Here is a 20,394-nt window from a genome sequence, read left to right as displayed (position 1 = left end):
TCCTCCTTTTCATATGGTCGCCCTAAGTGAGAAGAAAGTGATAGAGCACATGATTTGCAGGCAGAACTTCAATTCCTGGCATCTCCAGGGGGAAAACATTGTTCTGAAACCCTGGAGAGCTGCTGTCAGTCAGTACAGATAATGTTGAGCTAGATGGATTAATGGTCTGACTGTATAAGACAGTTTCCTATGTTCCTAATGCTGCTACAGTAATCCTTTACTATCCTGAAATTGAAGTCATGTGAAGCACTCATTCAACTGTATGCAAGCTTATGGTTACCCTTATCTGTCTGGTTGGGTTGGGCTAGTCCTGACAAGTAGAATAGTTTTGGGGAAAGTGTGTGTCAAACGAAAGGTCCATCTTGCCCAACATATTGCTTCTCACAGCAGCCAGTCAGACGCTTATTTGTAAACTACCTGAGAGCATTATTGAGTTGAACAGTATACAAATCTAATGAATGCAAGCAGGCAGGCAAGCATGCTCACTGCAGGATATAAGAGAGCAGCGCTGCCCCACAGCAACTGGAATTAAATGGTATATTTCACCTTTAACGCTTTTAAAGAAATGCTACCATCTTTCCTTGATGCACTGGTCTGTTGACTGCTTCCCTTTGTAACAGTGTCTCATTTATATGCTGCTAACTTAAGTAACTACTTTGGAATCAGTTTATTTCTTAGGAAGTCTCTGCTAGATCTTTTTTTAAAAAGCCTGGCTTTTGAGTGGTGTGAGCTTGTTCTGTCTGCCTCTTTCTGTAACTTTAAAAAAGTTAGTGCAGTGTTTTTCTGTCTCTTTGGATAGGGTGACCATATAGGAAGGAGTACAGGGCTTCTGTACTTTAACAGTTGTATTGAAAAGGGACTTTCAGCAGGTGTCATTTGTATGCATGCAGCACCTGACGAAATCCCTCTTCATCACAGTTAAAGCTGCAGGAGCCCTTCTAGTTATACTAGATTGACCAGATACAAAAGAGGGCAGGGCTCCTGAAGCTTTAAGTGTTGCAATGAAGAGGGAATTTCGCCAGGTGCTGCATGCATACCAATGACACCTGCTGAACTTTCCTTTTCTGTACAACTATTAAAGATACAGAAGCCCTGTCCTCCTTTTCATATGGTTACCCTATCTTTGGAAGCATGCTGTTTAATGTAGCTGTTTTGTTGAGCATCTTGTGATTGTGTGTTATCTCTTATCAGGAACCACTTAAGAAACTTCCTGTTTAAAACTTCCTGTTTTCTTGTGAATAGTCTGGAACTATATTACACTTATCAAAATATAAATGTTCCCATATTTCAATATCTTTGTATATCTGGGACTCCACAAATATGTTGTTGTTGTTGTTGAATTATATTTGTGAAGATTTCTTGTACTTTTGCTGAGGAATGTCTGATAGAACTTTGGCTGAGCAGATGTGTAAACTACTGGTAGATACAGATCTTTATGTAACTAATCAAGTAGCCGTATTCACAGTGGCTGCTGAAAAGATTAGTGGAAAGATCCTAAAAACTGTTGCTATAGGTTGTGCACATGATGAACTGAATTAAGTGACTTGTTCAACCTTTTCCTTTCTATAACTGCCTCTTTTTTGTCATGGCAAAATTGTAAGAACCTATAGGTATATGCAATAAAATCAACTGACTTAATATTTCCAGACAGTAGATGTAGTGGGGGATTAAACAAATTCCTGGAGGAGAAGGGTATCTATGATTATATGCTACCTCCAGTATCAGAGGCAGTATGCCTACGGACACCAGTTGCTGAGGAACATGAGTGATGGTGTTTGTTGGGTTCTTGTGAGCAGCTAGTTGGCCAGTATGTGAACAGAATGCTGGCTAGATGGACCCTCGGCCTGATCCAGCATGACTCTTCTAACGTTATAAAGCAGCAGCACTTCTAACCCCTCCTACAGTACCAAGCCTCCCTAAATAATCTAAAGAAAATAATAAAGCCTCCTATCATGAGTACTTGTGCATTCTATTGAACCAATGGGACTTTTTTCCAAGTAAATAGGTTGCCAGTTCACTTGAGGCAACTAAATAAATATGACATACTTAGGCCTTCTGTGTTGAACACATACTGGTGCTCTTGCACAGCTGAGAACTTTAGCTAACAAGCAGACAAACATGCTTAATTTCATTGTTTAATAATCCTGGTCATGCTGATTTTAAAAACTTTAAATGGGACAAAGAATTCCTTGCCTTCTGTCTTTCTCAAATTCGTTGATGTATGCAGATGATACTTTTAGTTGGACCAAACTCATGAAATGACCCTAAATGAGAGTATAGGCCTACTGTTAATGGGATTTTCTACACAACCAATTTTATTGCATGCTTGTGAGTGGTCACTCATGGAAGTTAACAGGTCCTTTACTTGATGCTATCACCCTCTGGGATATCTCCTGCACTTTCCCTCCTTTATCCTGCTTTCAAAAATAGCAGAGATAATGTGAAAAGGGACATTGCGATCTATCAGCTGTGTGAAATGTCAGTATAGTGCTATAATGACAGTACCATCTAGTGGCTGTAAATTGAAACAGAAGGACTTCCCTCAATACAAACTGCATGTCCACCATGTAAAGAAGCCCATCACAAAGAAATTGAAAACAGAAAGCCCTGGTAAGGCTGAGGGGTTTTTTGCTTAATGTAGAGAAGCTCATTGTCTTGTGGCCACTATTGTTCAGGGATAGTCCATATGATTGCATGACTGCTTGTGAATTCATTAATAAATACTGCTATTTTTGACTGGACAAAGTTAGGCAAAATGTGGGAGAAACCATCAGCCAAATTTTTTGAAATGGGCATTTAGACAGCTGATGAGATCTAAAGGTTTGTGCATTGATCATTTGCATACCTGCCAGAGCATTTGAAAACCCTTCTTTCAACCCCACTCCCCCACAAGCTATTCATGAAACTTGAGGAAGTTTTGCCAATTACTAGAATTGCTTCTGGAGAAGCACAAAACTGCTGTCTGCAAGAGATATTGGGCAACCTGTGATGTGCACATGAAAGGACTTGGATGTGCACACAGGTGGGTTTTTTTTTAAAAAAAAAAATCTAGCTAGTATATCCTATTAAAAATGATTCTATGCAATTATCGGCTAATTGCTCTTGGTTAATGCTGGTTTAGAATGGTAATAATAGTTCATGTGGCTTCCATTGTACCAGGTGAAGATAATTCTGTTTTGGCAGACTTTTTATTAGTCTTAATATTTTAGCTAACTCTGATAACTTAATTATCTGCCATGCTATATCTGTATTCTAATCTTTGTCTGTCTTTTTGTCTTACTTTTTGTCTTGAGCACCACTTTATTTAGTGAAAAGTTGGGATTCAAATTAGTCAAATAAATATATAAAATAAAATCATATCTGTATCTTTGCAGAGATGAACACAGAAGCAGAACAGCAGCTTCTCCATAATGCTAGAAATGGAAATAGTGAAGAAGTCCAGCAACTACTGAAAACCATGGACAAAGGAGAGGTTACCTTTAATATCAACTGCAAAGGTTAGTATGGATTATCTTTCAAGCAATACCTGTCGCATTTAGAAGTGTTGATACCAAGGCTTCATTATAGGTGGTCTCTTGAGCCAACAGTAATAATCTTTGGCAGTTCTTTGATATAATTACATTGGTATATAGCAAGTAGTGAATCTGTAAAATTTCATGTTGGATTATAGTTTAACAGCACAATGTATATCTTCTTACCTGTGGGAAAAGACATGTTTTAGCGAAAAAGATTGAAAGATCTTCTGTCACCTGGCAGCTCTGCTCTACTGCTTGCAAAAGTATCAACTATGATTTGAAGAAATAGATTGATGGGTTATGATCTTCTCCTTCAGACAAATGCTACGCTAACACAACTGCTTTAAGCCTGTTTCATCTCTTCTATCCTCACAAATGCCTAGTTCTTGCTGAGGAGGTGAACGTATATTTGGGCTGTACTTCTTTAAGCTGTATGTGGATGCACAGATAATTGATTATTCCTTCTCATATTTTTATTTTTATTTTTAATTTATTTTTTGCAAATAGAATTAGGTGAAGAATTAGGCTAGAACCTTCCCTCTGACATCTGTTTATTATTATTCGTAGTAGTAATAGTATTTATTTCTCACCCAACTTAAAAGTCTTTTAACATTTAAGAAAGCTATTAAAACTGATCTTTTCCGGCAGGCCTACCCAGAGGAATTTTAGGATGTTTTTAGGATGTTTTAATAATGTGTACTATGTTTTTAATCAATTTTATATGTTTATGCTTGTTGTTCCCCGCTTCGATCCAAATGGAGAGGCGGGTGAGAAATAAATTTATTATTAATAATAATTAGTAAACTGCCCAGAGAGCTCTGGCTATGGGGGCAGTATATAAGTGTAATAAATAAATAAATTATTATTATTATTATTATTATTATTATTATTATTATTATTATTATGTGTCACTTCCCAATGCAAAAATCACTCAAAGCAACTGTGTTTCACAAATACAGAAATACATAATTAATATAACCAACCAACCCCCAAGATTAATATAAAACATAATCAGCACAACAATCCAAATAAGAATAAACACCATAAAACATAATCTAAAAACAATACAATGTGAAAAATGTTCAGCCAGAAAACATAAAATCTCTCTCACACACCACCCTAGAATGAACACCACCACAGTAGCCCACAACAATTAGGCCATCACTAATGTCCAAATATCTGGGAAAATAAGTCTGTCTTTGTCCACTGCTGAAAAGATGATAGTGTCTGCACCAAACAAGCATCCTTTAGGAGAGCATTCTGTAAATCTGGGCCTATATAATTAATTAACCCTCAAGGAGCCATGGTGTATGCCATCTACCATTATGAATATACAGCCCTTAACCAGAGGTTGCCATGGCTTGTCATGTCATGCAAACCCTGCCAGGGAGGGTTATTCAAAGATTAAATAATGAAAGATTAAACATAGGGTTGCATAACCTATGGTCTGGTCTAGGGTTATGTGAGGGTTGCTATCCCTTGAATAACCCTCCCTGACCAGGTTCACGTGATACAAGAAGCCACGGCAACCCCTGATTGGTGGTTGCATATTCATAATGGTGGACAGCACACACCACAGCCCCTCGAGAGTTAATTAACACGTTATGGGCTGTTATGTATCCAAACTGGCCCACGGTGTATCTTAACTTAAAATTCATTCACTTTGATCTTGCCCAGCTGTTGCCTAACTGTTGGTTGTTAACGTTGAATCCTTGATCTTTGTTGCTATATGCTTTGCACAAAAGTATGTGAAAACGCCTGATGACCAAAGACAAAATCTTGGAGATATATTGCTAAAGAAAGGGGTTTACTCAGGAAAGCAAAAAACCAAACAAGCATGTATCCTAAAATTCAGCACAAATACATTTAGTGTACAAAAGCACTTTTTCCTATATCACCATGTATTTCACAAAAAAATATTGCTTTGTGTAGCACACAAAGTCTGTATTGTATTGCTCTAGCATAACTATTGGAAAAAGGAACTACGTTTTCGTCTTACCCTTTCTCCAAAATCAAGATAGTATACAACAACCCTGTGAGTTAGGTTAAGCTGAAAGACAGTGATAGCCAATGAACTGAGTGGGAAATCAAGGTTTCCCAGGTCCTTGTTTGACATTCTAACCAATATACAAACCTACCCCAACCTGGTGCCCTCTAGATGTGTTTGACTACAACCCCCATTATCCATAACCAGGATGGATGATGGGCACCAGGTTGGTAAGGCTGTCACTTTTGGTAACAGGAATTGAATTTCTATCAGACATAATGGAGAACATCTCACGTTGATGCAGTGTAGAATCATGCTAGGTCTTTTGCAGTCTCTTGGACACAAGTTCTTTTGGTTTCAGGAAGGGATGCTGCAGTATGGATTTGTCACATTTCCTATTGTACTTTTAGGCAGAAGCAAATCTAACTTGGGCTGGACACCTCTTCACCTCGCATGCTATTTTGGGCATACCAGCGTTGTCAAGGATTTGCTGAAGGTATAACTTTTAGTTTGTTATCTTCTAGTAGATTGATATTTTTGTGAAATAAAAAGCAGCATTTCTTTTCCCAAGAGAATTCCTAGATGAACATCCAGTATCTACAAGTAAACACTAAAGAACTTCTCTAGAAGTTCAAAATGTTTTAACGTTAGGGTCACTGAAAGCACGGAAGCTGTTTGCAGACACTAGCCTTAGCTAGACCTAAGGTTTATCCCGGGGTCATCCCTGTTCATGTAAATGACACACAGGATATCCCGGGAGCAGGCATGGACAACCGCAGGATAAACCTTAGTTCTAGCTAAGGCCACTATCTCTGTACCCATGGCAGAGGATGGGGAAGAACTGGTTCCACCTCTTCAGCACACCCATTGTTCACTCGAAGTGCAAGGAACTCTGTCATATAGTCCCAGTAATACAGAAGAGGTATCGTACGTATGTGCACAGATTATATATATGAAGCAAAATTCCCAAATCCATGTTAGTGTAATACCTTTCTTAAGTCAACCAAAAGATCACAAGAGATCTCCAGATCTTTTTATTGGGCAAGAAGTTATAAAAATCAGGGTGTGGAGTGGGGACTGGATTTTATATTTTCAAAAAGGACGGATGCAACATTTCCACCTTTTTTGGTCCTAGCAGCCCCAGGGGCAGTAGCAGGTTCTTCCTGTAACAATCACATTACCTGCATAGCCTAATTTGAATATCAGCAGGCCCCTCCTTCCTCATTCCATCTTGGGACTCTGAATATGCAGACAATATGACTTCACCTTCAAGTCGTTTTTCTCTCTTCCCTGTTCCTCCACCTTCAACCTGCTTTTTATAACATCTTGTCTGATGCAGTGTAGAATCATGCAAGATCTTTTGCAGTCTCCTGGGGTTCATCTACACCAAGCAGGATATTCCACTATGAAAGCAATATGAAAGAGGTATATAAAAGGCAGGAGCCACACTACTGCTTTATAGTGGTACTGAAGTGCACTGACAACTATTGGAGCACATGACACATCTACACCAAGCAGGATATAACAATAAGAAAGCAGTATGAAAGCAGTATATGGTGTGTGTCAGTGGGCCCCAACAGTTGTCAGTGCACTTCAATATCACTATAAAGCAGTAGTGTGGCTCCTGCCTTTTATATATCGCTTTCATAGTGGAATATCTTGCTTGGTGTAGATGAGCCCTTGGATGCAAGTGCTTTTGGTTTGCCTGATAACGGAATCTGGCGATCTCGAAACGTTGGAGATTTTTTGTGATCGTTTAGTTAGCCAAATAAAGATATCACAGTCATGGATTTTGGAATTTTACTTGTGGTCAACATGGCTACCTTGGCTATATACGAAGCAGTATATCTTGATAGGGGGTTGCAACTCTTGGAGAATACAAGAGACCATGCTTCAAACTGAGTTAAAAGTTTATAGACCACAAGTGACGCAGCTTGAGTCTTGATCCAAAGAGCACTCATTCCTTTAAAGTTCTTTCTGCATTAATCCTAGTCCTCTAAACCTAAGCAGAGTCTGAAAAATACAGCACTGAGTTGATACTGTTATCCCAAGAACCGTAGAGCATCGACAGGAGTCGGGAATAGAATCCAGGCCTCCTGACTCTAATTTTGAATTCTCTACAGCTATGTAATTGTTAAAACCACATAATCCATTTAATTCTGCTGCATGTGTGGCTTATTGTGACCTCATTGTAACCCTCTTGAGAGAGAAAAAAATGAGCGGGAGCCAATTTGAACAAACTGGATTAGAGGTGGTGATGAGGTAGCCTGGCACACTGGAATTGTTACCTTCCCAAACTCAGAAGGCTAAGAGTTCAAACCAAGACCAAATTAGCTTGCACTTGGCTACCTAGGCAATAGCAAATGAACCTGGGAAAAAGATATTGGTCAAACTACTTTTCATTTTGGAAAAAATAATTCCAAGTGAGTGCAGCATGGAGCAGATTAACTATGACTATTTGTACTGCATTTTTTAAAACTATAAATCCTCCTAAAACTGCCTCTTCCTATCCCTCACGAAAACAAATTCCATGTGGAAGAAAGACCCATTGAAAGTAATTGTGTGGAAAGCCGAAATCTAGACCTTCAATTAAAAAATCTTTGATTTGGGTAGTTAACTATTTAGAATACCAAAAGGCCTATTTGTGTAAAAGGCTTTTCAAAGAAGAAAAGACTGAATGTCTCCTACTGACTGATCACTACAAGTGCTATTTTTCTAACGTCTTGACCTTGATGCCAAACACCACTGAATCCTCTCTCTTTCTAGGCTGGTGCTGAGGTAAATGTGCTAAATGACATGGGGGATACTCCATTGCATCGTGCGGCCTTCACTGGGCGCAAGGTAAAATGAACATGTTCTGTCTAGAATACCTAATTTAAATGCAGAGTTACACCCTTTCCCCCCACGACTTTCCCATTTATTACAGTTACTTTATATCTGATTTAAACTTTCTCTTGCTGTTATCCTGCCAAAATCTGTTCTAGTGATGACAAAATCTGTTCTTAATGACTATATGACATTTATTTTCCAAGATAAATGTGAAGCAAAACCAAACTAGGTAAAAGCTGGGAGATCTTTATAACGGATACTAAACTTGTCTTTCAGGAGGCGGTTATGCTGCTTTTGGAATATGATGCTGATACTGCCATTGTTAATGGGAATGGGCAAACTGCAAAAGATGTTACACATGATAAAGAAATAAGAGAGATGTTGGAAGGTATCCATTCTGTACCATATATGAACTTTAGTTAATTGGAACTGGAATTGCAGTAAAGGTGCTTTAAAGCTCTAGGGCTTCTCTAAACAAGCGATTTATAGCACTCTTGTGACTGGCCACTCATGGAAGTTTGTTAGTCAATTACATGACATTGTCAAGAGCCACCTTCTGGCTGTTGACAACATCATGTAATTGACCCGCAATTGTGAAACCGTTGAAACTGGTAATCCTGTTTTAAAAATGTAGAGATAATCCAGTATCTAATTTAAAATGGGATTTATTCCACCCCTAGATGGTGCTGTTTCATTTAAAAGAATAGGCTGCAATAGCATTCCCTTCTCAACTGAAAATCACGTGGTCTGAAGGAGCCCATTGTGAACACAAAAAGGATGCTGGGTTTTTTCTTAATGTTGAGACGCTTATAGTTTCTAGCTCAGTCTCATCATTCAGTATAAAAAATGGTGATCTCTCATTCTAGATTAAGCCAAGTTGACCAAGCCCTTCTTCTCAATGACAGAGGCTGCTTGAAGCAGGGTCTGCACTGAACACGTGGTAGCATGATTTCTGTATTACCAGAAATTTGTTGATGATATGGAGAAAACTCGTTGGCAGGGTCCAGTCCACATGGTAAATCTCTGCACACCAGCAGTTTGCCATGCAGATGTACCTTACAGTAGCTTCCCTGTTTCTGCTTGTTTTGTATGTCATAGATCTAATTTTTTACTTTCAATGGCCAAAAAAACCCTCTTGCAGTGACTTAAGTTTAGATTAATTATGTTAGAAAGCATGTAAAAGCAAAACAGCAATTCTTGCTTCTGTGGTTAACCTAATAATCTTCACTCTTTACTATCTCATGATATATGAGGAACCTAGGCCTGATTTAACCATGAAACTGGACGTGCAGGCAAAACGTAACCACATGGTGTTCCATGGAGCTAGCATCTCATTTAAATCAGGTTGCTGCCTTACATGTTCATCAGTAAGGGGATCTGAAGCTCTGGTGGGTGCTCTGTTGCCACAGTGAAGCAGGTGCAGCAGCTGAGAGTGTTTTTTCTTAGGCTATAATGCACCTCCAAAAGAATCTCTGGATTATCTCACATGGTACACACTTGAAACATATACCATTTTATGTAGAAATGTGTGTCTCATCAACTTTCATGCTGTTCTGGAGGTTTTCCCAGCCTTCCAGTGCAGCTTTGCAGGAAGCATAGGGAACTGCATCCCCTTCCTCCAGAATGTGTGGAACTCTGCTAAGCACTACTTCTGGATCCAACTCAATAAAATCAAGCAAACTCATTATACTATAACAGTCAGATGATGTAAGGTTTTAAAAATAGTCTTGGTTTTCCATCTTGAACATAGAAACTACTTTACTTGTGATATAGAGTCTTGTAAACACACAGCAGATTCACTTGAATATGTTACAAATCTTCATTTATATCATTTTCATCACAATCACCTCCACAATTACCCATCTCCAATCCATTCTCCTCTGAACTTCTTCTCATGTCTGCTCTAAGAAAAATATCAGGAGCCTGCATTATTGTGCTTAAAATCTCCCTTCAGACCTTTGCACTGAATGTGTGTATGTCTCTGGGAACGAGGGCAGTGGAAGTGTGGGGCTTGCATGCATGGCACTGCTGCCCTCTTCACATGTCCACAATACATGCCTGAAGAGGACTAATAGCCAAAGCACACCATGAGTTTTGATGCTTGCATTAACTTGTGGGGATAGAACATTTTTAATCATCCAGGAGAATTAGAAGTATGTTCAGCATTTTCCTTCTTTGATATGGCTCTGTATACAGGCAACTGGCATACAGTCCTCTGAATACAGGCCACTGCATATTACCTTCTTGTATGCAAGGATATGCATACTTCAGTCATCTCCACCAGATAGCTTCAGCAGCTTCTATAGCATCTTAATATGATGCCTTCATTATTCTGCAATGTATTTTATTTATTTATTTATTTATTACATTTCTATGCCACCCAATAGCTGAAGCTCTCTGGGCGGTTCACAAAAATTAAAACCATAATAAAACAACCAACATGTTAAAAGCGCAATTACAAAATACAGTATAAAAAGCACAACCAGGATAAATTGTACATTTCCTACCTAGTTTTTGTCATTTATGAACAATTTATGGAAACTAAGGGCAGTGGTAATTTCATTGCTTAAGCATTAGCTGTTATAAATGCAAGTTCTCACATGACAGAACGTTCCAGTCTCTCCTTTTTTTAAGGAAAAAAAAAGCTAGATTCCCACATGCAGGAAAGAAAGCTAGGCTCCAATTAGCCTAAACTAGAGCAGTTTGTGAGTACTAGCGTTCCCATAGACACTTGTGCTAAGAAAAGCTTCCACAGGTCTTGAAAAATGAGAGGCAGACAATATTATTATTTTATTTTATGTCTCACCTTTCCAAAAAGTTCAATGCAGTGAATAAATAAACACAATAAAACATCATTACTTACAAGAAGAAACAGAGCAACTAAACCAGAAAGATAAAAATTGTAAGAAAAACAGTAAAAGCCTGTCAACCAAAGTTCATGAAAACTACTAACAACCAAAGGCCTTCATAAAATGGAAGGTCTTCACACTGTGGCAGCAGATCTATGGAATTTGCTGCCATAACATTGGTGGCATTGGTCACTAGATCAGATGATATTAAAGGAGGACTGGAGAAATTAATGGCAGAGGAGAAGTCTGTTAGTGGCTACTAGCCATAATAGCCCAACTGAACCTCCATATTCGTCTGATGACCAATTTCTAGGAGATAAACGGCAGGTAATAGTTATCATTTTGTTTCATGTGTAGTTCCTAGAAGCATCGGGAAGGCCACGCTCCAAAACACTCCATGGACTCCTGTTCTGATCTAGTAGGGCCATTTACCTTGGTCTGTCTTCAGCCCCTGGAGTCAGATTTTGTCGTGGTTCTCTCTACTTCAGTAGTTCTCAACCTGTGGGTTGGGACCCCTTTGGGGGTCGAATGACCCTTTCACAGGGGTCGCCTAAGACCATCGGAAAACACATATTTCCAATGGTCTTAGGAAACTGTATTGACTGAACTATGTCATGTATCATCTTTTGTATTATTAAAGCTATTGTTATGTATTATTTTCATTAGCAAACCATCCCATGACAATGGATCGTGTAGAGAAGAACGAAAATAATTTTATGGTTGGGGGTCACCACAACATGAGGAACTGTATTAAAGGGTCATGGCATTAGGAAGGTTGAGAACCACTGCTCTACTTGTTCCCTGTTGAGAAGAAGCTCTTGCTACACACACATCAGAGTCTTAGGTGCAGTACCACCTGTAATCAGTGGGGCTGGCAGCACTGCTTTCTGGGACTGGTAGTACGACAGGAGAGGAAACAGGAAAAGGGAAGGAAAGAGAAGTGCCTGGGCCTAGATGAGGTGCGCAAAAATGTCTTTTGTCAAGGGAAAGCTCTCCTAAAATATAAAATCTGCCAGTATATTACTTGTTAGGATTTCAACCATTTTCCTTATAACCTAGACAGAAGATATTTGGGGTGGAAGCACTTTGGGGGCAGCTGGAGAAAGCTCCACTAGGGCCAGTCTGGTGTAGTGGCTAAAGTGTTGGACTGGGAGTCGGGAGGTCTGAGTTCTAGACCCCACTCAGCCGTGGAAACCCACTGGGTGACTTTGGGCCAGTCACAGACTCTCAGCCCAACCCACCTCACAGGGTTGTTGTTGTGAAGATAAAATGGAGTGGAGGAGGATTATGTACACCACCTTGGGTTCCTTGAAGGGAAAAAGGCGGGATACAAATGCAATAACACCATACGTACACTAACATTGCTAGATTTTATATTGTGCAAAAGGACACTTTTCTAAACAAAGCAGTACAGGTTTAAAGCACGTACCATATGAGGTAATTCAGAGATTTTTTGCAGGTGCCCTATATAAGTCTTGTCAAATTTCCTAAAAAGACTCACATTTCTTGACTGTACACACAAGCATTTCTTGAATATATATACAAAAGCCTAACACATCACAACCTGTGAACCATTAGATATATTGAATTTGGAGAAAGTCCATATTTTCTGGCAAGAAATATTTCAGGTCATACAATTTGTATTGTTTTTGCTACAAAATGTGGACTTTATCTAAATTCTATATACCTAATAGTTCAGGAACTCATGAAGGATTGTGTTTATGCACCAGTAATGCAATTATGAACTGTTCCAATAGATAGGCTTTTGTATGGGTATTCAAGAAATGTGAGTCTTATTAAGCTTTCATGCCATAGGGCTACAAGAAACCCTAACCCTAACCCTTTTGCACAATATAAAATCTAGCATTGTTAGTGTACATATGGTATTATTGCATTTGTATCCCGCCTTTTTTCCTCCAAGGAAGCCAAGGTGGTGTACATGCTTTAAACCTCTGCCATTTGTGTAGAAACTTATCCTGTTGCACAATATAAAACCTAACACAATTTGAGTAATTATTACATAATCTCAGATCTCCAATGCAATGTCTAACTAATGGCTGAGAACTTGAGAGTAGATATTTGTTCTCTTACTACTTTATATTGCAGCATACAGTTAATACTATTTTGTAGGTTACTGTTAGTAGAAATTGCTTGATGTTGCATTTAATTGTGTTTTGGAATTTCAGTTGTCCTTAACTTCGAACTTAAGTACATTTTGTTGGGATTTGCTATTGATTTTTTTTCTCTAAGCACTGACAGATGCTAATGACGCAGGCCAACATTAAAATCAAGTATTTCAAGCTGCACCTTATGGCAGATGCATGCTATATGGGGCGTGGTGTGTTGGTGGGAATAATTTTCATGTACGTGAACACGTACAAGCCTGTTTCCTTGGCCATCATCTAGGCATAAAGTAGGGACAGCTCAGGTAACCAAAATTGCAATGTGAACTCTGCATGAGACTTTCTAGGCCCTGCTAACTAGGATCCTTTACTTTGTAATGCTGGAGACTGAATCTGGGGTTTTATGTATGCAATACAAGTGCTCTCCCACTGAGCTGGTCGTGGCCTATATTGTTTTAGAGGTTAAGAAGCTTCAAGCATCGGGAAGATTAAATCTGTTGCCTGTTACTTGGAGTAGAGAAGGTGACCCCAAAAATTGATTGCCATTTTGTCAGAATATAGAAGTAAAATAAACTTTCCTTTGGGAGGATGTTATTTTAATTTATTATTTATACTTAGCTGTAGAAAGGACTCAAGAAAGAAAACTTGAAGAACTCCTCCTAGGAGCTGCACGAGAAGGAGAGACTGGAAAACTCACAGCACTGGTATACCATTATCTTTTAGAGACATAAATGTAATGCTAAATATTACATGGGCGGGGCAGATCCCAGCTGGTGGAATGATCAGGAGCTACGATTGAGATTCTTGTCTCTAATCCTGATTGGCTGCCCATTGTGTTTCAGGAAAGATAACTTCCAAATTGTGTAAGCGTAATAAATTATGTTACAATCACTCTTTCTAGTTAAACAGGTCAAATCCTCCTGACATCAACTGCACTGATCAGATGGGCAATACACCATTACATTGTGCAGCATATCGTGCCCACAAGCACTGTGCTTTGAAGCTCCTAAAATGTGGAGCAGATGCTAAAATAAAGAACAAAAATGGTATGTAACACAGCTTTATATAAAGAGTTAAAATGTCCTCTTTCCTCTGAAAAGCAAGGGGAATGTGCTAACTGCAAACATGTATTCTCCAGTTGGGTCTACAGTACTGTCCCTTTGCAGTGTAGCGTCTGTAAATTAATTGGCTTCGTATTACAGAATTTTAATCTGTATTTAAGTTGCCAGTAAATAACTACCAGATGTTGATGAAAATAAATACCCACTAATCCTGTTGTACTTCTTACAAAGCCCATATGCTTAATCAGTTCTACCAAATACATTTTGATCTTGCTGAAAGTAGTACAGTTCCTTGTCTTTTAAAAGAGGGAGGGAGCCTTCATGTTTCTGACATTAAAAAGTGGGTGTGGTTATATTCATAGAATATTTTGGAATCAATCTAACTGGAAACCTTGGGTAAAATGCCTGTTGAAAAATGCCTATAACCAAGAGCCTATAACCTATGCTTTTCTTAAATGAGCCAAGCTTATCTGTGAAACACATCTATTATTACTGTACTCACCATTTTGATTCTGGTCCAGATCTCTGAAATAAATTTATCTACTCTGTTGAACAGGTCAGACACCCGTTGTGTTAGCCCAAGGTGCAGAAATGAAACAAATACTTGAAGGGGGCACTGGAAAGGTGGGTACAACAGATTATGTATTAAAATTGGTATTAACATGGATCGGCTTGTGTTTAATATCTCAATTCTTTTGTAGGTGATCAACAAACCTCTGAAGCGATATGAAGGACTACTCTGGAAGGTGCCTAGCTTTTTTTCTCTTTTGTTAATCATGCCTTTACTCCAGGCCTCAGAAAAGAGACAGAACTAGTAGATGGTTCATTGACTATACTAAACGTCAGAAGAAAGCCAGAATTGATAACACCAACAGGCTGATCCTAAACTGCTTTGCTGAAGCAGTGACTCCTGGGAACAGGCATAAAAGCTAGTCTTGTCCCCTTTCTCCAGTACAACATATCCCCCTTCTTCTGTACAAGGTCCTATCTTCTATCCATGTAGCCCATCTGTTTCATCATTGTTGTTGTTGCTGCTGCTGCTGCTGCATTAAAAGGCAAGTGGAGCACAACAAAACTGCCTTGGTTGACAGCGGGGTTAAGCTTTGGACTTGGCTGATGCAGCACAGACTGTTTATATTTCAGCAGCTAAAGCTTCCTGAACCTTTGATTTATATTAATGAAACAATCGAACCCATTACAGTTTGAGTTCCCTGTGCATGACCACAAGATGTATGGCTATAGATCCAAATGGGGGTAGAAAAATCTAGAATTTTTTTTCTAGAAAAATCTCCTATTAAAAAGTGCATGTTTTAAATTAAATCAATTAAGAATGCATTATATTGTTTACAAATGATTCTTGCTGCTTATTGTAACTTACCAGGCTTGGCAATTTTTTTTTATTGAACTGATGGACTGTGTTCTTTCTTTCTTTCCTCTTCTCCCCTTTTCTTTTAAGAGTTCAAGATTTTTTGGGTGGAAACCATATTGGGTAGTACTCGAACATGGGGTCCTTTCTTGGTACCAAAAACAGTAAGTTTGAAATTGAGCATCTCCCTGAAGCCTTTTGTAAGCTGGAGTATTGATTATGTTTTTGTTGATTAACTACTTGATTTATTTCTTTTGAAGGTCTGATATTGGGAATAGTAACCGTCGCCAAGGATGCAAGCACCTGACGCAAGCTGTTTGCACAGTAAGTGAACTTGGGCACTCAGAAATACCTGCTGTGCATGTGAACAAAATGGGCTAGGGTTTGGGGTTTGGGGTTTCGTGTGGAATGCTCAAGTTGAAATACCCAAGAGAAACCCACCTCACACATTCTTCTGTTCTGACTTTTGGTTATCCTGTATTATTTTATTTATTTGTGAGCACCTTGAATTTTATAAGGAAAGGTAGGGTATAAGTATTTTAAATAAAGAGTCAAGAATAATTATTTATCCTGTGTATGTACAAATACAGAGATGATAATCCTGTTTGATGTTGGGGGGGTTGGGTAAAAGTTGGCAAATATGCTGTGCATATTGGGGCTTTATGTTCCCAGGGCCTTTGTTTCTTTAGAATGTCTCTTCTGTTGACCTAATTTTTAAAATACCTAATAACCAGGAAATGGATACTGCAGTTTCTAGTTTTTTTATAGAGATGTGAAATTTTGGGGGCATAGAAAATACTTGGGTTGTTGTGGTAGTTGTTTTCCCAAAAATGGAAATTTTGGGGGAAATTGACAAATAAGCAATGCTAATTTTTTAGCGCTCTTTACTGACCTAATGTCACTTTGTTGCATTAAGACAGCCTTCCCGAACCTAGATATTTTGGACTTTAGCTCCCATCAGACTCAGGCAGTATGGCCAATGGTCAGGAATGCTGGGCACTGTAGTGTAAAACATCTGGAGGGCACCAGCTTGGGGAAGGTCTGCTTTAGAAACATAAAGTGGCATTTCTATTCCTAAAGTTATTTTATGTATGCCTTAGTTTGCTCATAAAATTACCATTTTATTTTAAAACTTTTAAACATAAACTCAGTAAATTTGTAATTATTGTCTGAATAGATTAGAACTGCATTAAATGACTGTTACATCATCAGAAACACAGACTCTATAGAGCAAAACCCAAACTGTCGGGAATGTCCATTTGCTGTCACAAATGCACAATGGTGACTGTATTCACATGCGGGGAAACTGAGCATAAATGTCTATCAGTAAAATATACTTTATGTAACAAGGAATGAAAGAAATAGCTATGCATGAAATCTTACAGATAGGATTAAAAAAAACATTTTTCTCCATGGCTTCATTATTTCCAGACATTTTATATCTCTAGTCTTTTAATAGAAGTGTTCTCATTAAATAGTTTTAGAAATCATTTGTGAGGAGTAAAGGCTGGGTAACAAAATACTTTGTCTTAAATTCTAAAAGAAAATATTTCATAATTCAAATCTGTTCAATTTTTCAGGGGGGGAAACAAAAAATGGTGCTGGGGAAAAAAGGGGTTTTCCCCCTGAATATTTCCATTTTTTCCAGGCCTTCACATCTCTAGTTTTATAACATCCTTATCCACAATAATAAACTTATAAAAACACATTAGTGTACAAATGCATCTTTCAGCTTTTTGTTATCCTTTGCTTTTAGTCATAATAAAAACATCTAGGAAGAACTAAGAATTAATTACCAGAGATACTCTGGGATACAGAGTGTTTTCAAGGGGGAGAATCATATTTCCCTACCGTTGCTTTGCCTCCTGCTTCTCTCCCACAATAGGGATGAGCAGCTTCCTCTTTCTTTACACGTGGAAGAAAGAGGAAGCAAGTAGGGACCACGTGGCCCATTCAGTGGGCGGTTTTATAGCACCGCTTCTCCTGCACCCAGCAGGGAATTGCCTTCATGGTGCCTGGTTGTCACTGCTCCACCTTCAAACCCTGCACTATTGCTGGTGCATGGTGGCAACAAGTTGTTCTAACAAGGGGAGGCAGTGTGGAGTTTCCGGTGTCATTAGGCTCGCTGGGTATGCCTCCTCGCCCTCCTACAGCTTTCGGTGATCAATAGGAGGTCACCTTCCTCCCAAGAGCCGCCTCCCCCGCCACTCGAGTGGCTCCAAACGAGGACAGTCCAACAGACGAGCCGGGTGGAAAAGTTGGAAGAAGTTCCCAACTTTTCAGCTGCACGTCTTCACTTCTTTGCCCTGGGGTGGCTTCAAATCTGCAGATGCGTCATCTAACCAACGCAGCGCAGATTCGGAGCCACCCCGGGGCAAAGATGATGTCAAGACAGCCCCTGGGAAATGGCGCCAATTATTATCAGAGCAAAGAAAAAATGGATTTTCCAGGTCTTATTTTGTAGCATGAAAAACAACAGAATAGGTGTGAGATGCACAGGAGGATTGCTGTGTCATCAAAATGATCCAGTCACAAGCGTGCGCTCAAACACTCATCTAAAGACACTCACCGTCACAATGCTGAGGCTGGAGCAAAGGGAGAAGCATAAACAAAGGGGTCGCAAACACTACAGTAAAATGTGGACAGCATTTTGTGTGTTAAGTGCTGTGTCCTGTAGACTATGCAAAACTAAGCATGTTGGCATATATGCCTTTTTTTGTATTCTGATTTACAAGTTATGGGGAGGGGAAAGGAGTCATGGAGAACACTGAAGTATCCTGCCCAGTGTCCTGACTTCAAAGAAACACCCAGCATTGCCCATGCACTATTTACAGTAACAATTGGCTAGAAACTTTGCTATTTATTTAAATTTTAAATTCTTAAGATGTCAAATTTTGCAACCAATGCCTCATTCTGTATCCTCCCTCACCCCCGATTGCTTTCATGGAATTACAGTATACATACCTTGACCAGTAATACAACCAACAGTGCAACTAGGGTTTCTTTGTAGTTCAGGGGGTGGGGGAAATCCTTTGGAATTACATTTTCTGATCAATATTTTAAAAATTAAACTACTTTTTCTATGGTTTTATTGAGAGATAAATACCAATTGCATGTTGTCATTGCAAAACCCATTTAGCTTTAAAATTTTGTTACCAGTTGGAGAGCAGCCACTGCTGCGTAGGTATGGAAGATCCAGACAATCTAAGGATTTTGATATAATGTTGGATTTAAACTGTGAAGTCTTCTCAATCAGTCACTTTTCACAGATGTAATTTGTCTGAAACACTGTTCAACTTGACAACCTGTTGCCTCTGCCTTCCTTTGAAGGTAAAAAGTTCAGATGGCTGTGTCTTCTCTGTCAAGTGCTTTGATAATACAGTTCTCAGCTTTAAAGTTCCCAAGACCACTCAACAGTCAAGAGAGGTAAGCATCTCTAGTTCAACCAACACATGGTAATTTGTAGATTGGAGTCAGGAATGAAATCACTGTGTGGTTGGATAGGAATCATCTCTTGCCAGCAATGTATTGAGTTCTTGTGATGCTACACACACAAAAAGCTCAAATAGAATAGCTATGATGAATGGTATAGCATAGATGTAGCTTTTTTCCATTCCTTGTGCTTCACAGGGACGTGAGGCCATAAATAAACTTTAACCTTGTAACACTGCCTGCAACTTTCCCACTAAAGAAATATCATCTATGCTTGCCACATCTATGCTGTTGGTCTTAAAACAGAAGAGACGTTTTATCTCAAGAGCCACACCTTTTAAAGAGCAAACCATTCCTGAACAACCTGCTCTGATCGCACCGGTTCCTCCACTGCCATGATTTTTGCACTCCCGTTTAGTCGCTATTGGTGACTGTAAGCCCTCAGGATAAGAACCATTATGCTTCGTGTTCTGTGTAGGGCCTAGCTTATTCAATGGTAACCAGTAGCAAAGACTGTTTCTTCTCTCACATCTTATTTTTTAGAACTGGGTACAGGCAATACAAGAGCATTCAGCATACAGCACACACTACTGTACTCAAGAACAACTCAGCGATGATGAGGAAGAAGATGATACAATATCAGTTGCTGAGTTACAAGACTCCCTAAAAGTAAGATGTTTCTGTATCTCACAGTATGTAGAACTCTTTCAAATCTCTGCAGGAGAAATACTAGCGTAATGCACACAACTGACAGAACAGGGGAGGGGGGAAACCTAATTAGTGCAAACTCAGTTGTTTTGTATCCTGGATTATTCCCAAGCAATGGTTAATGAACTGGGTCAGGCTTGGATTTATAAACAAACCATAGTTTGGCTAAACATTACATCCGAACTGACACTTTGTGATAATACAGTGCCTTGCCTCTAAATGGGGATAGACTACTGAAATTATATGACACCAGTGTATTGAAGTGCACATTGGCTACTGATGATGTTCTGGACACAGCTCTTGAGTGCTGGATATTACATATTAGGAGCTTGACGTATCTGAAGGACCACTCAGCATGGCCCTTAATATCTGTCGGGTGTGATTTCCATCAGAACATCAAGGGAGGCATCTGGAGCAACTTCCCTTAGCAGTCCATTAGACCTGAACTGTGATTAGTCTTACACAATATGGGTTTGATCTCTCGACTCTAAAACATCTGTAGGCCCACAAGTCGCCAACTCCTG

At 39.1% G+C, this 20,394-nt stretch overlaps 1 protein-coding gene across 3 annotated transcripts in view; it reads left to right on the top strand.

Moving 5' to 3' along the window:
- OSBPL1A (oxysterol binding protein like 1A) overlaps positions 1 to 20,394 on the top strand; it is a 75,970-nt gene that overhangs the window by 5,016 nt on the left and 50,560 nt on the right. For 2 of the 3 annotated variants that reach the window (XM_063130645.1, XM_063130644.1), the window contains exons 2-13: positions 3,375 to 3,497; positions 5,913 to 5,998; positions 8,269 to 8,343; positions 8,608 to 8,719; positions 13,922 to 14,007; positions 14,205 to 14,349; positions 14,921 to 14,988; positions 15,066 to 15,110; positions 15,821 to 15,894; positions 15,991 to 16,054; positions 19,061 to 19,156; positions 19,706 to 19,831. In XM_063130645.1, the coding sequence (XP_062986715.1) occupies positions 3,377 to 3,497; positions 5,913 to 5,998; positions 8,269 to 8,343; positions 8,608 to 8,719; positions 13,922 to 14,007; positions 14,205 to 14,349; positions 14,921 to 14,988; positions 15,066 to 15,110; positions 15,821 to 15,894; positions 15,991 to 16,054; positions 19,061 to 19,156; positions 19,706 to 19,831 (1,098 nt within the window). In that variant the 5' untranslated portion in view covers positions 3,375 to 3,376. Of the gene's footprint in view, positions 1 to 3,374; positions 3,498 to 5,912; positions 5,999 to 8,268; positions 8,344 to 8,607; positions 8,720 to 12,088; positions 12,140 to 13,921; positions 14,008 to 14,204; positions 14,350 to 14,920; positions 14,989 to 15,065; positions 15,111 to 15,820; positions 15,895 to 15,990; positions 16,055 to 19,060; positions 19,157 to 19,705; positions 19,832 to 20,394 lie in introns of those variants that run through there. The other variant, XM_063130646.1, reaches the window with a different exon arrangement.

Source organism: Elgaria multicarinata, chromosome 7 (genome assembly GCF_023053635.1).
Source record: "Elgaria multicarinata webbii isolate HBS135686 ecotype San Diego chromosome 7, rElgMul1.1.pri, whole genome shotgun sequence".
NCBI lineage: Eukaryota > Metazoa > Chordata > Lepidosauria > Squamata > Anguidae > Elgaria > Elgaria multicarinata.
Note: the sequence above shows the minus strand (reverse complement) of the source record. Positions and strands in the feature narration are given on the sequence as shown.